The sequence below is a fragment of the Corythoichthys intestinalis genome, chromosome 20, assembly GCF_030265065.1.
Source record: "Corythoichthys intestinalis isolate RoL2023-P3 chromosome 20, ASM3026506v1, whole genome shotgun sequence".
NCBI lineage: Eukaryota > Metazoa > Chordata > Actinopteri > Syngnathiformes > Syngnathidae > Corythoichthys > Corythoichthys intestinalis.
This window is the reverse complement of record NC_080414.1, coordinates 1,550,070-1,566,615: the sequence shown is the minus strand read 5'-3', so window position 1 is coordinate 1,566,615 and position 16,546 is coordinate 1,550,070. Positions and strand designations below refer to the sequence as shown.

General features: G+C 40.6%; 1 protein-coding gene across 1 annotated transcript; it reads left to right on the top strand.

Annotated features, from left to right (window-relative positions):
• The first annotated feature begins 388 nt into the window (after nt 1–388).
• anxa13 (annexin A13) lies at nt 389–11,386 on the top strand. The gene is made up of 11 exons (XM_057825117.1): nt 389–529; nt 3,211–3,286; nt 3,342–3,436; nt 3,511–3,681; nt 3,754–3,787; nt 7,255–7,334; nt 7,450–7,518; nt 7,591–7,692; nt 9,760–9,835; nt 9,925–10,037; nt 10,107–11,386. Exons 1-11 carry the CDS (start codon nt 515–517, stop codon nt 10,224–10,226), a joined length of 951 nt encoding a protein of 316 aa, XP_057681100.1. The 5' UTR covers nt 389–514; the 3' UTR covers nt 10,227–11,386.
• The last annotated feature ends 5,160 nt before the right edge of the window (nt 11,387–16,546 follow it).

Genomic DNA, 16,546 nt, shown 5'->3' with positions numbered 1-16,546 from the left:
AATACATCATTTTAACTAATAAAGCAGTATATTTCAATCATAACTTATTTAAATCTTAAGTATTTTATTAGAAAAAATAATCACATTTCAACAATAGAAACAGTTACAGTATGTCATTTAAATATTGGAGAAAATAATCATGATAAATACAAATTTCTATACGTACTCTTTTTAATGTACAATATAGAGAACAAAAACTACAGATTATCCAGTGCAGCTGGCATAAAAGAAAAATACAATACAATTAAATCCATTCAAATTTTTAAAATAGAGCATGGCAAAATCGTTCAACATTTCCGAATGAACAGCTCACATTTTCTGTTTAAGCGACGTAAAATGTTCATGTGGGAGTGCAATGAGTTAACCGCGCAGCAGTCAGCGATGACGTCATACGCCGCCTCCCCCTTCTCATCTGTTCTTCCCCTCTTGGACCGAACCGAACCGAACCGGACCGGACGAGTTGAATCCCGACCGACATCAACACCAGCAGCTTCTTTCCTCGCAAGCTTCCATCATGGGGAACTGCCAGGTGGGTCCTACTAAAGTACCGAATTCGCGCTCTAAAAAAATGTATATATATATATTAAAAAAAGACTTTAAAAACGCGCTTTCGATTCATTTTCTTGTTAAATTGTGTGCATTGGTGCTCGAGGGAGTCTAGTCTGGTCGAGGTTCGGTGGAGGCCGCGCCCATGCGCAATTCGGGGCATCCCGTTACACTCTCAAATGGAGGCGGGTGGGGGTCGTGATGCCTTCGCGGCCACCTCACTCTTGTTAAAAGGGCCCTCGTGAGGCAACAAATGCAATCTGAATGGATTTTTATGACTATTTTAGAGTGTTTATGAGATTTTTTTTCCCAACTCGGTTGGTGTTGGTGAGGGAAGTTGACCTTTAGCAAGCAGCGAGAATGGAGATTGAGCAGGCGGGCGGATGGGGGCTCACTAATGTTTGTTTAGAGTCTGGAATTCATCCAGGGTTCATTGTGTTCTGCCCGGGCCCCGCCCCCTACATGCCTGTCACATGCCTCCTTTTAATTAGATTAATGAAACTCAATATGCCGCCCACGTTACAATTTGCCATTTTCCTTCTTAACACATTCCCTGCCATCGACTTGGATAGACGTCCAATCACTTTGAACTCGGGGGGCTAGCAGCGAATGAATGAATGTTCATCTGCTGCCCAGCCTCCGAGTTCAAATAGCCCACCGTCATGCCCTTGTTCTTTTAAATTATTTGTTTTAATTCTTTTATTCACTATCATTATATCATTGGTGTTTTTGTCGCTTGCTTATCGTTTATTAATACACTTTTCAACGTGTTCCTTTCTTTAAAGTTTTTTTTTCTTTTTGATCTTTAAAAATATATACGGTACACTGCTGGCCAAAACTATTGGCATCCCTGCAATTCTGTCAAATAAATGCTCAATTTCTCTCAGAAAATAATTGCAATTACAAATGCTTTGGTAGTAATATCTTCATTTATTTTGCTTGCAGTGAAAAAAAAACACAAAAGAGAATGGGAAAAAAATTAAATCATTATCATTTTACACAAAACTCCAAAAAATGGGCCCAACAAAAGTATTGGCACCCTTTGAAAAATCATGTGATGCTTCCCTAATTTGTGTAATTAACAGCCCCTGTTACTTTCCTGTGGCACATAACAGGTGGTGGGAATAACTAAATCACACTGGCAGCCAGTTAAAAAGGTTGACTCAACCTCTGTCCTGTGTCCTCGTGTGTACTACATTGAGCATGGAGAAAAGAAAAAAGGATTTGAAAAGTAAATTTGTGAGGAAGCATGGGCAATCTCAAGGCTACAAGACCAACTCCAAAGGCCAGAATGTACCTGTGTCTAACATGCGCAATGTCATCCATAAGTGTAAAGCCCACGGCACTGTGGCTAACCTCCCTAGATGTGGACGGAAAAGAAAAATTGACGATTGTGCGGATGGTGGCTAAAGAACCTTGACGAACATCTAAACAGGTTCAAGCTGTCCCGCAGTCTGAGGGTACAACACTGTCAACCCGTACTATCCGTCGGCGTCTGAATGAAAAGGGACTCTACCCAGGAAGACCCTACTTCTGACGCAGAGACATAAAAAAGCCAAAAACGTTTTGGAAGAATGTTCTATGGTCAGATGAGACAAAAGTAGAGCTTTTTGGGAAAAGGCATCAACATAGAGTTTACAAGGAAAAAACAAGGCCTTCAAAGAAAAGAACACGGCCCCCAAAGTCAAACGCGGAGGAGGTTCCCTGATGTTTTGGGGTTGCTTTGCTGCCTCTGGCACTGGACTGCTTGACCGTATGCATGGCATTATGAAGTCTGAAGACTACCAACAAATTTGGCAGCCTAATGTAGGGCCCAGTGTGAGAGGTCATGGGTCTTCCAGCAGGACAATGATCCAAAACATACTTCAAAAAGCACTAGAAAATGGTTTGAGATAAAAGAAATGGAGACTTCTAAAGTGGCCAGACCTGAATCCCATAAAAGACCTGTGGAGAGATCTGAAAATCGCACCCTTTAAATCTCAGAGACCTGGAGCAGTTGGCCAAAGAATGGTCTAAAATTTCACTAGAGCATTGTAAGAAACTCATTGATGGATACGAGAAGCGGTTTTTCGCAGTTATTTTGTCTAAAGGTTGTGCTACCAAGTCTTAGGCTGAGGGTGACAATACTTTTGTCTGGTCTATTTTTGGAGTTTTGTGTAAAATGATATTTTTTTTCCATTTTCTTTTGTGTTTTTTTTTTTATTGCAAACAAAATAAATGAAGATATTAGTACCAAAGAATTTGTAATTTCAATCATTTTCTGGGAGAAATTGAGCATTACCTTACAGAATTGCAGGGGTGCCAATACTTTTGGCCAGCAGTGTACACTCATGTAAAGCTGTCGGATGAAGAGGACGTTTGGATACACACATACGCATACAGTAGAGGTCCCACTTAGCCAATTAGGGTAGGAAATAGCCAATGGCAGAGCAGCTATAAGTATGTAACGTTCAGTAATCTCTGGGAGCTGCGAGTACCAGCCATACTGTGTTTTTGCCTTTCGTATCTAGAAATTTCTTATGAAACGAGGCAAAATTTTCCCGTTGAGGCGTGTCTTATCTTGAAAATTCTGTATACAGACGCGTTCATAAGTAGAAGTACCACTGTATTTGTTTTTAATTTTGAAATTTGCCATTTTTTTTTGTGTCTGTGACTCGCCGACAGCCCACCATCGTGCCCTACGAGGACTTTGACGTCACCGCCGACATCAAGACCATCCGAAAAGCCTGCAAGGGACTCGGTAAGAGCGTCCCTCTCAGAAATCGTTCGCAAACTATTCATCCATTCCGTCGCAGGCACCGACGAGAAGGCCATCATCGAAGTCCTGGCCAACCGCAGCTCCGATCAGCGTCAGGAAATCAAGCAGGCCTACTACGACAAGTACGACGACGTGAGTATCGATCGCGCGGACTGTCGATTTGGTTGAAAAAGAAGAATGAAAGTTGACACGTTTTTTGGATGAAGGAGTTGGTGGACGTGCTGAAAAGCGAGCTGTCTGGCAACTTTGAGAAGGCTATACTGGCCATGTTGGACCCCCCCATCATCTACGCCGTCAAGGAGCTGAGGAGGGCCATGAAAGGGGCGGGAACTGATGAGGACGTGCTGGTGGAGATTCTTTGCACCGCCACCAACGCTGTCAGTTGCTCCGCAACATAAAAACAACCCAAAAAATGCATTTCATGAAATTTTGTTTTGTTTTTCTCCCAGGACATTGCCTTGTTCCGGGAGTGCTACTTTCAAGGTATGTCAATGTTTCGCATGTTCGTTCAACTTCATCCCCTGCTAGCAGAAGCGTAGCAAGGGTTCCCGGGGGCCCCAGGCAACAAGCAACATGGGGCCCTTCTGAGTCACGTGACACACATACATGAACACAATGGTGGGGGGGGGTGTGAGTGCGCGATACGTGCACGTGCGGTCACCTTGGCTATAAAAGTGGCGAAAACTAAGCACTTTACACTGACTCATATGTGGCCACTGTCAAGTTCAAATATAGATCCTTAGGGTGACATTTATAAAATTACCCAAAATAAGGAGAAAAAGCAATGTTTTTTTGGAAACTTGCATGGGAAACTGAAGGGAGCTATACAATGCAATACTAGACTACATAATAGATAGAGGTGTGCAAAATTTCCGATTCTTAGATTATTCGCGATTCGGCCGTGGAAGATTCGAGAATGATTCACAAACATCCAAATTCCGATTATTGAAATATGCAAAGTAAAGCGGAAGTACAACACACTCAGCGCGCCGCACGGTCTTTGGGACAATGAGGAAGGGAGCGAGAGTAGCTAAACATCATGCTTCTCATTACCCGGTCCCTCGGGTTATGCCAATGCTCAACTCACGGCTCTAGCTCAACTCATGCCACGAGATAAAAAAAAAACAACAAAACAACATACCTGACTGCTGCCGAAAAGCTGCTATAAAGTACATCGACATAATGTCACGGTAGATATCATTTATATAGGACTAGATGCGCCATTGATTCGGTAGCGTAAGCAGCACAGCTACAAAAAGCTAGATACGGGCGTAGTAAACGGCCGCCATCTTAAAGCAGTACACCTCCCTGCAAGGCTGTTGTAGCGAACCTTCCAAGCAAACCTAATTAACTTTTTATCTAAAATACTCCTAAATCGGTAAAATATTGATTTGAATCTATCTTTAAAATAGTTTTAAAACTTTCACTTGTCGAAAGTAGACAAAAGAGAAATTATGGAATGACGGGAGCAATTTTAACAACTTTAACAGTTGATTCACAACATTAAAATAATTGAATGTAGTTTAAAGCTGCTGATATAGAATGGGGACTAGAGTTTTTTATTTACTGATATTTTTGTATATGTTTTTACTGCTATATGTTAACTTGATACTGAAATAGTAGTTTGGTTTAGCCTGAGAGTATTTTTGAACAATTTTGGAACTAATGTACAAAACATTTAAAACAAAAAAACAAAACAAAAAAAGGAGGGGGGTGCATCAATAATCGTTTTATAATCGAATCGGAGCCTCTGAATCGTAATCGAATCGTTAGGTGCCCAAAGATTCCCAGCTCTAATAATAGAGTCGCTGAACATGGTGTAAATCTAAGCCTTCCGTCTCCTTTCTTTTTATTTGGAATGGGCCTAGCAGAAGATGTCTTCTTGCCCTAAAAGGAAATTGGGGAGGCAAGCTGGCAACACCCCTTGAACTTGTTTTGTTATGTACTGTATTTTTCGGACTATATGCCCAATGAAGAGGGAAAAAATATATATAAATCGCACCGGAGTATAAGTCGATTTTGGGGGAAATTTACTTGATAAAATCCAACACATAGAACAGATATGTCATCTTGAAAGGCAATTTACAATAAAAATACAATAGAGAACAACATGCTGAATAAGTGTAAAATATAATAATGTTACATGATGCATGAACAACGAAATGCGAATGTACTGTCTGTCTATTACGCTATGGCTCAGTCCTGGCTATACAGTGAGCTAAACTCCCAAATGACGATGCGGGACGTTAATATAATTTGCTGACTATATTTTGCCCGTCGTTATGGAGAGTGAAATTAAAAATAGAAATAATAATAGAAAAAAATCATACAAATCCATTTCGTCCTCGATATCAAACAGGTTCGCATCAACGTAAATCAATGATAATTAGCTGCTAATACAGCAATGACACAAACGTTTAGCATGCATTCGCTGGCATTAGCACATCGTTCAAACAACCTCACAACTGGCTCTAAGTGTCGATAGCGGGTGGAAAACACACAACAACAACAACAGAAAAGATGATACACACAGGCGCTGCCTCAGTAGAGATATTTTACAAGCATAAGAAATTTTCAAGCAAGTTTCTCTCTCGCTCTCTTTCACTCTCGCTGCGTAGCTGTCCGCCTTCTTGAGTGCACCCCCACTTGGGCGTGAAAGCGCCACAAACTAAATGCATGCATTTCAATATAAAAAAGTAAATATTACAATTGAACACACATTGCCAAAGGCAGAACGCGAACGTGGCCATAGCTATTAAGAGTTATTCAGATAACTATAGCATAAAGAACATGCTAACAAGTTTACCAAACCATCAGTGTCACACCAAAATAACATGTGAAATGATATAATAATGTGTTAATAATTTCACACATAAGTCGCTCCTGAGTATAAGTCGCACCCCCAGCCAAACTATAAAAAAAACTGCGACTTTTAGTCCAAAAAATACAGTAGGTGGAATTAGTTCGTGTGTGACAAAACATCTTCATTTAGCAATATGCATTTAGCAACAGTTTAAATGAGGCAGTTTGATTTCTTAATGTCCTTAAAGGGAACCTGAGATTTAAAGTGTGTATGACAGGATAACAAAAAGTCTTAAATCGCATTATTATGTGAATTAGAACTATATTTTGAGACAATTCAACCATATACAACAATTTGGCAAAGTGCAGATGACGAGAAATGAGTCTTTTAATCTTCCGTTTAGCCCCGCTTGTCATTTTAGCGCTCTAGCGTCCCCAGCTGGTAAATGACGTCCACAGGCAGGATATTCTTTTTATCTCAGTATTTTTTCCCAATTGCTAAATAAATGGTATGGTCATGACAAATCACAGTCTTGTGCTAAATGGAATATGAAGTATTATAAATGCATTTATTCAGTACTACATGGCAATATTACTCCATAATTTCCAAAACTGTCGACTTGCACCTCCTGAATGATATTTTATGCTACCCGAGTTAGTCCGGCTTTTGTCATTTCCCTGCCCCAGCTTCGGAGAGTGTGAACAGGAGGCGTGACAGTTAGCCGACATGCTAACCTGAGCTGAGCGGCGTTTCCAAGTCTTATTCTCGCCTTTCGAAGCGAAAAATCACACAAAACTACCCCGGATAATGTCACATGGCGGCGGGGTTGTCAATTGTCTTCGCCGATCGGCAACTGCCATTGTGCACGCCTTGTATTTAGAAAACGCTCGAACATGACAAATTTGGACCAAAACGGCCTTTTTTGGATGGGAAAAAATAAAAAAGATCCTCAGCACCCCCCTTGTGAGTGACTTCCAGCTTGTATCCACTTTGAATGGTTTACTGTGTTAATGAATACCTTAAGTACATTCCGTCATACTTGGTTGAATCCAGCATGAATGGCTATTTCAAACAAAAATGTTGCTTTTTAAATATTTTTGCTGCACCGCTCACGACTGACACATCTACAAAATTTGATGTTTGCCAGTGCACGAACGCGATCTGGACGCCGACATCGAGGGAGACACAAGCGGCGACGTGAGGAACCTGCTCATGGCTCTCATGCAGGTGACTCAACATTCAGATTAAATAAGTCATAAATTTGGCTTCAGCTGCCTACAGTATTAATGGAGCAGCCATTTTACCGCAGCAATGCGCTCATGACACGTGTCTGGTTTCGCAGGGTAATAGAGACGAGAGCTACGAGGTGGACGAGGAGCTAGCAGAGCAGGACGCCGCCTCGCTCTTTGAGGTGACTTTTAACTGCGTATCATTGGATTTCAAAGCTGTTGTCAAATCTGACAAAATGGTGGGTTCTATGCAGGCGGGCGAGGGTCGCTTCGGGACGGACGAGTCCACCTTCAGCTACATCCTGGCCTCCAGAAACTACCTCCAGCTCCAGGCTACCTTCAAGATGTATGAGCAGGTGAGGCTCAAATGGCAAGACTTAGGTGGCTTCTTGAGACTTTTTCATGGCTCTCATCATGATAGAGTAGCCTAGCAAATTTCATGTTGCTGAATTACATTGGCTTTAGGGAATGAATTTTTAAAGGTTTTTGAAGGACTAGCGGCAATTGATAAACCTACTGCACAGTGGCCACTTCAATCCAAAATGGCAGACTTCCTGTACATTTTTGGTCATGGGTTCTTGAGACTTTTTTTGTAGGGTTACCCGTGATAAACAAGCTCACCAAATTCTAGGCTTTTAAGTTTAACTTTTTGGTTACTGAGTTTGTAAAAATATTTTTGTAGGACTCAGCAATTGTTAAAAATACTTCAAAATGGCCCCTTCAAACGCACGTGGCAGATGTTCTGTTCATTTTTGGGCATGATTTCTTGAGACTTTTTTGTAGGTCTATCCATGATAGACAAGCTCACCAAATTCTAGGTCTCTTAAGTTTAACTCGCTTTCGGTACTGAATTTTTAAAGGTTTTTGAAGGACTAGCAGCCATTGATAAAACTACTCCACAGTTGCCACTTCAATCCAGCATGGCAGACCTCTTGTACATTTTTGGACATTGCTTCGTGAGACTTTTTGTAGGGTTACCTGTGACAGGCAAGCTCACCAAATTCTAGGTTTTTAAGTTTAACTGTTTTTGGTTAATGCATTTTTAAAGATATTTTTGTAGGACTTAGCAATTGTTAAAAATACTTCAGAACGGCCACTTCAAACGCTCGTGGCAGATGTCCTGTTCATTTTTGGGCATGACTTATTGAGACTTTTTTGTAGGTATACCCATGATAGACAAGCTCACCAAATTCTAGGACTCTAAATTAAATTGGCTTTGAGGACTGAATTTTTAAAGGTTTTTGAAGGACGAGTAGCGATTGATAAAACTACTCAACAGTTGCCACTTGAATCCAACACGGCAGACCTCCTGCTCATTTTTGGTCATGGCTTCTTGAGACTTTTCAGTAGGTCTACCCATGATAGACAAGTTCACCAAATTCTAGGTCTCTAAGTTTAACTGGCTTTAGGTATTGAATTTTTAAAATATTTTTGAATGCCTTCATAGTTGATAGAAAATATTTCAAAATGGCCACTTCAAATCTACGTGGATGACGTCCTGTTCATTTTTGGCCATGAATTCTTGAGAATTTTTTGTAGGTCTACCTATCATGGACAAGCTCACCAAATTCTAGGTGTGTAAGTTTAACTGGCTTTGGGGACTGGATTTTTAAAGGTTTTCGAGGACTAACAACAATTGATAAAACTACTCCACAGTTTCCACTTCGAACCAACATGGCAGACCTCCTGTGCATTTTTGGTCATGGCTTCTTGAGACTTTCTTATAGGTCTACCCGTGATAGACAAGCTCACCAAATTCTAGGTCTCTAAGTTTAACTGGTTTTGTGGAGTTAATTATTAAAATATGCTTGAAGGACATCGGAATTGATAAAAAGTACTTCAAAATGGCTACTTCAAACCTACCTGTCAGACTTCCTATTTATTTTTGGACATGACTTCTTGAGACTTTTTTGTAGGTCTACCCTTAATAGACACGCCTACCAAATTCCAGGGTTCTATGTTTAACTGGCTTTGGGGACTGAATTTTTAAAATACTTTTTTAGGACTTGGCAAATGCCCAAAATACTTCAAAATGGCCACTTGAAACTTACGTGGAAGACTTTGTGTACTTTTTGTTCATGGCTTCTTGAGAATTTTTTGTAGGTCTATCCATGATAGAGATGTTCACCAAATTCTAGATCTCTAAGTTTGACTGGTTTTGTGGAGTGAATTATTAAAATATGTTTGAAGGACTTTGCAATTGATTTTAAAAAAAACGTCAAAATGGCCACTTCAAACCTACGTGGCAGACCTCCTGTACATTTTTGGTTGGTCATGGCTTCTTGAGACTTTTTTGCAGGTCTACTCATACTAGACAAGCCTACCAAATTCCAGATTTCTAGAATGAACTGGATTTTGGGGCTGAATTTAAAAAAATCAACAACAACTGTGCCCAGATTACCCGTTGATTCTTTTCTATGTAGCTTTCCGGCACAGAAATCCTGGACGCCATCGAGAGCGAGACTTCGGGCACGCTCAAAAGATGCTACAAAGCTCTTGGTAAGTGTGAGCTATTTGTGTGTCTAACTAGAAGTCACGTGCGTAACAAAAAACCACAACGAAATCCCTCTCTCTTGATTAACCTCTAGTGAGAGTCGCCAAAAACCCGCAACTCTACTTCGCCAGACGTCTGCACGACGCCATGAAGGGGGCGGGGACTGATGAAGACACGCTCATACGCATCATCGTGGTCCGCTCTGAGGTAAAACTTGTATTATTCATCATTATAAGTCGACAAAAATTTTAAAAATCTCTCCCATTTTTGTTCCAGTACGACCTAGAGACCATCAAGGACCTCTACCTGGAAAAGTATGACGTATCTTTGAAGGACGCCTTGAGGGACGAGTGCAGCGGCGACTTCAAGCGCCTCCTGCTGGCCATCTGCCACTGAGGTCAAAGGTCAAACATTTCCCCTCATGTTCACTGTGACTTTAGGTTGCTTTGTGTCCTTTTTAATCGGAATTGAGTCTGTCTTTGCGCACGTAGTTACTAATTCACTGATCCACGGTCAGTTTTTAACCATTTTAGGGCATTTGTGAAACATCCTGGATGTATTGGAGGCTTAGTTACGGCACAATCAAATAGAAAAACACACAAATCTGTCTTTTTACAACAACTTGGAGTCAAAAATTTGACTGTAGCGACCGATTTTTGTATCCTACATCCACGCAAAAATATGACCTCACTTTGTGTACTACTACAACATGCACTGAAGAGCAATGCGCTCAAATGTGGTCCGTCACTGTTTTTTTCCGCCCTGCCTGCACACGAATGCCTCACTGATTTTCGCATGCTGTCATGCCATTGCTGCTCGTGACGTGAAGTTGATTTTCTTCCTTTTGAAACGCTTCAAGCAAAATTGCTGCGTATTTGACTTGAAATTCATCTGTAGTCAGGTTTAAACTCCATGCAAAAAGTGGGAAATTTCAGATTTTGTTCATGTCACCAGTCCTGGAAGTGTTTTTGCTTAAAGATCTTTATGTAAAGTTATACAAACAGAATTCAAGCGAGATTTCATTTTGTTTTGTAGCATAAAGAAATTATGTATTAATTTACAGAATACTGTATTTTTTCTAGAAAAACAACGACACCTCACCTTATATTCTATATTTTTAATATTACATGACTAACAGCTGCTAATGTCATCCATTAATTGTGTTATTTAGAGCAGGGGTTTTCAACCCAGTCCTCAAGGCACACTGTGGGTCCTGGTTTTTGTTCCAGCCGATCCAGCAGAGACAGTTGAACCAATGAGGCTTCTGCTAAAACAAGCCACACCTGACTGCAATCAACTGATTGCACTTGTAAAACACCAGATTGGGGAAAAAGTGTTGTCATCTTGTTTGGTAAGAATGAAATCCTGCACCCACAGTGTGCCTTAGTGGAATAGGTTGGGAACCCCTGATTTAGAGGACTGTAGTGTATATGAAGAGTGTGCTGAGATGCGTTCAAGTACCACCCTTGTCAAATGCTTGATGTCAGCTTGGAGTCCAAATATGTGCTAAATATGCCTTTTTATTGTCAAGGAAATAAAAGTTCGCTCAGCAATGAGTTGATTTTTGTCTTTTCTTTCATATTTTATAAATCAGATTGGATGCTTTGGTTAAAATCAACAAACTTTTATGCTTTTCTTGAGTAAATTTAGTAATGATAACACTTCAGTAACACAAGTATACGTTGAAATAAAGTGTGCAGTATTCCAACCAACCAGCAGGTGGTAGTCCAGCCAAATGTATTACTTCATTTCATTTGCTTCGCGATGGTGCATTGTAAATTTAATACACATGAGAGCAGTGTTTTTCAACCCTTTTGAGTCACGGCCGTAGGCGGAGTTTGACCTTTGGGGCTGGGGGGGGGCGCAACATGTTGATGACCCCGAAACGCAGTGTCAGCAATAAAATTAACTTACAAGAATATTTATAATTATAAGTTGACAATGAGCAGTTTTTGTTTTCCATCATTCTTGAGGGGAATTCTAAATCAGGCTGCTTAGCCAATACTTTTCGCCATGATTGTCACCTGTTGAATATGGTACGCCGGCCGGTGTCGTGCCAATGTAGTTACCCTAGTCAAAAATTGTATCACCTGGGCGGAGCCATATGGAGGAAGATTTGTGTCTTTATTATTCAATGAAAAAAAAGTTGCTTCAAACTAAATATGTAATTTCAACAAAGCGCTTTGATTTTTTTAAAAAAAGTGTTTGAATGCAAAAATGAATTTGAAACAAAAAAAAACTGGGAAAAAAATGCATGAGAAAGCTATTTTTCTTTGATTTTTTTTTCATTTGTTTGTTTTTTGCTTGTTTTGATTGAAGCAACTTTTTTGATCGGAGTAATGTTGATTTTTGTTTGGGACACATTTTGGCTAGGACATTTTTGTCTTTATTATTCAATCAAAAATAAGTTGCTTAAAAGAAATATGTTTTCAAAAAGAAAAATCACTTAAATCAAAAAAAGAAAAATTTCAATCATATAAAAAGTTTTTCAATGTGAAAAATTGTTTGAGATTGAAAAATTTCCATTTGAACACTTAAGTTTTCTTTTATTAAAGCAATCCTTTTTGTGTTTGGGCCATATTATTGGTTGGACATTTGTGTCTAAATCATTCAATCCCCAAAAAAGTTGCTTCAATCCAAAAAAAAAAAAAAAAAAAAAAAACATTTTTCAATCAAAGAAGAAAAAAAAATCTAATATTTTTTGGGGGGAAATTATATGCAAAGCAAATGACCGTCTAAGGTGCTTGAAAGTTAATTTTGACCAATTACAAAATCATATTTTTATGTCCATTTCATTCATTTTTGTTGCAGTTTTATTGCTTTACAACTTTTATATGTATATAAATAGGAAAGTCAAATACATGCAATTACACTTTTCGGCCACCTTAAAATCCGCTTATGGTCACGGCACATTTTTACATTGGAAAAAAATCTCGCAGCACACCACAAACCAAAAATGTTCCAAAATTATTTTCTGTACAGTATATTTATTTATAAAATAATTTTTCAGTATGCATACTTACTCAGTGCTTAGATGAACACAAAGTTGATATCCATATTTTTTAACAGCTATCAGTCTTTCTCTGATTTTTTTTTTATAGCAGTTAGGCTGAGAAAAGCTCAGAATTATTAGACGGGGACTTGAGCAATGTCTTTAACCGCACCAGGGCCGAGCATCTTGCTGACAATGGCTTTGCAGGCAGTAGTATTAACTCTATAAACAACCAGGACCTTCACAATGCATTTGAGATTAACTAGCTAGCAGCAGCTAAGTAGCAGTGTTATTTTAGAGCTGGGATGTAACCTTTGACCGCAAAACAACAAAGGTAAGACGGGCGCAGAGATTGACTGTAGTGTGCAAGCCAGGTTTTTATTTGTCAAACACGGAGCAGTTGGTTTATTAATTACATGATACTTTCTGCTGTTAGTCGGGGACTGGAGGTAACTGTTACTACCAGCAGTGATAAATACTCTCTTTCTTTCAAAACCTTCTTATGTCCTGTAGGAGTTACCTTTTCTCGTATTTACCGATCAACTGTTTGTATTACTCTAACACACCCAATATAAAATAAATAGCACTTATACCATAGTTTAAGGAAAACAAGCAGGATATAGGGCAGAAGAGATACACGACGCCTTCTTATCACGGAAGCCCAATGTGTGCGTCATGCAACTGACTGAGCAAGATTGACGCTGACAAGCACTTGTCTGCACCAACAAGTTTCGCAATCAGTTCTCCCGGACAGTCCACAACAAATGGCGAGACGGTCTGTCCTAACACAAGTAACACAGGAGAACGCCCGATATCCTACTGATAACACAACTGACAAGACTCCAAGAGCCCCTTTGACGCCGAGGTGGCAAAATCCACAACCCTCGTTGCCCGGACAACAGTAACTCCCGAATCCTACTGTCCAATCCACAAACAGACAATGATCCCAAACACACCCTTCTTCCTGCCCGCGGCCTGCCCCGCAAGAACCTTCAAAAGACTGAATGTTTGACTAATCGTTGTCATTTTTCTCAGGAACCTTTGGTTGACGTATGACAGGGTGACCTTGCCTCCTCGCCTGAGTGTTTCTGTTTCGCCTTGCCGTTTTGATCACTGTCTACCCGAATAAATTGTCAACTTGTTTCCGGTCAGCTTTCTTTATACCTTTCAAGATGAAGTCAGTACAAAGGGTTAAGACTAAGGTGAACGTTTGGCCTTCTGGCTGGATTGCCGGGGTCCTGCCGGCCCAGCTCATTGGATCTGCGTCTGGCTAGAAGGTCAGATTCCTTCAGTCCATTCTTCATCCATCTATTCACCCTCTGCTCAATCCAAACAGCGGTCAAAGTCGGACAACTCCCCTTTAATTCAACCAAATTGTTGAAACTCCTGGTACTGACTTCGAGCAAGGTCACAGGGAAAACTCGTAGTTGATTTTCAGTGATGTGGGCTTTCTTTATATGAACAAGTGGAATGGATTGGATAATTACGCACTGAAGGGGCTCTCTACCTTACTCTATGAAGTGAGGGAACACAAATTTATGATCGTATTTGATTGAACAAAGATACGTTATATGATTATTGATTTAAACTAATATTCTGGAAACTTCACGGTGAATGTGTCAGCATTTATTGTGTTTTATTAAAATAAAAAAAAAAAAACAACACATGAGAATATGAAGCCCCCCTCAAATATGCCTAACGACGCCACTGGAGGTACCACGGTATTCGATTGCCGCTTGGCCCTCCTAGACGTCTATCATCGACAGAGACCAGTGTACTTACATTTTGTGCCGCTAGAGAGAGCCCACGCGTCAGTACAAATTGTCCTCTTCCATCCCGCTGCGTTTTATGACCTTGTTTTCCAGCATCCACAAACCAGCTATTGTTATTTCGACGCCAAATAAGCCCACCCCTGACACCCCCCAATGATGTGAACCCATTCCGTCACGTCTCATCACCTCGCTATCATCACCCGTGATGGCTATAATGGGGGGATGGAGGCTGATTTTCAGGGGGGTTGATGGCCAGAGGGGACAGGTGCATGCTGGTCCCCCGTGATAAGGGAGGGGGGTGGGGGGGCTCGGACGGTGAAAAGAAAAGCTTCCACTCGGGTTTTGCTGACCTAAATGACGGGAAGGAAGTGGGCCTCCGTTCCCGCCAACTCATCTCAGACCAGCTGGGACTCCATTTTGTCTTTGCAGGTGCCGCCTCCGCCTACTCCTCCTCATCCTCTTCGGTGTCGATGAGGCGCTCGTTCTGACCTTGACAAAAAGAGCATCTGCAAACCACTCACGCACAGCAATAGGCGGGCAGGGGGGGTCTTCAGTTCTTGTTATCTTGGCGCTGTAAAATGTTTTACAGCAAAGATTACAAAACTGGGATTTGATTTGACAGAACAGAGAAAAGGCATTCATGATACTTCTTCTCCTTCATCTAAAATTGCCACGATTTTCTCGTATTTACCAAACGACTGTTTGTATTACTCTAACACACTTAATATAATCAATCAGGGAATAGTATCTTTTCTCGTATTTACTGTTTGACTGTTTGTATTACGCTAACACGCCCAATATCAAATAAATAGCACTTATACCCGGGGTGAAAGTGGGCCAGAACGGTCAGGAACGCAGTTCCGGTATAAGATTCAGGGCCAGAATGTTGTTTCGGTACACGGTGCTTTGATTCCGAAAATATAACAGCAACTGTCAAAACGCTATGTAGAAAAACAAAATGCTAAGTTTGCCACACATGCACACCTGTCAAGTTGTACGGTTTCGGTGTAATTTGTACAAGTGAGCGCTGACTTTTAAATGTGTACGCCGTACGTCCAAAATCTGTACGTTTTTCGTGCATTACGGTTTTTTTTCTCCGTCTGGATTTTGTCACCATTTTAGCAAATTAGTAATATGAATTACAGGCCTCTCTAATATTTTCAAGTGGGAGAACTTTTAGTGGTTGACTAAATACTTATTTGCCCCACTGTTCCTAAGTAGTTAAAATTGAGATTTGGCATTAGTATGCGAGGAAATGGGGGAAAATAAAGAGATGGAGGTTGGGGTTATTGCTGTTAACTTTTATCATGCAAATCATTGAAAAAATACAATTTTGAATGAAAAATAAATAAATAAAATTTCTGGCTCCTTGGCGACCTTCACGTCGGGGAGTTCCGGCAAGAAATTCTAACCACTTTCACACCTGCTTGTACCATAGTTTAAGGAAAACAAGCAGACTATAGGGCATAAGAGATACATGAAGCCTTCTTATCATCAGCTGACTGAGCAAGATTGACGCTGACTACCAGGTAATAGGCAAGACATCTACAAGCCCACGTCTCCACGTCAGTTCTTTCGGACAGTCCAGAACAAATGGCGGGACGTCCTGTCTCAACACAATGAACACCGGAGAACACCCGATATCCAACTGATAAGATGACTAATAAGACTCTAAGAGCCCCTGTGGTGGCTACCACTACCACCACAATTTAGTGCATGGGTGTCCAAACCTGTCCGCAAGGGCCACTGTGGGTCCTGGTTTTTGTTCCTACCAATTGAGCACAGACAGTTTAACCAATGAAGTTTGTGCTAAAACAAGCAGCACCTGACTGCAATCAACTGATTACACTTGTGAGACACCAGATTGGTGAAAAGATGTCATCTTGTTTTGTAGGAATGAAATCCAGCACCCACTGCGGCCCTATGTGGAATAGTTTGGACACCACTGATTT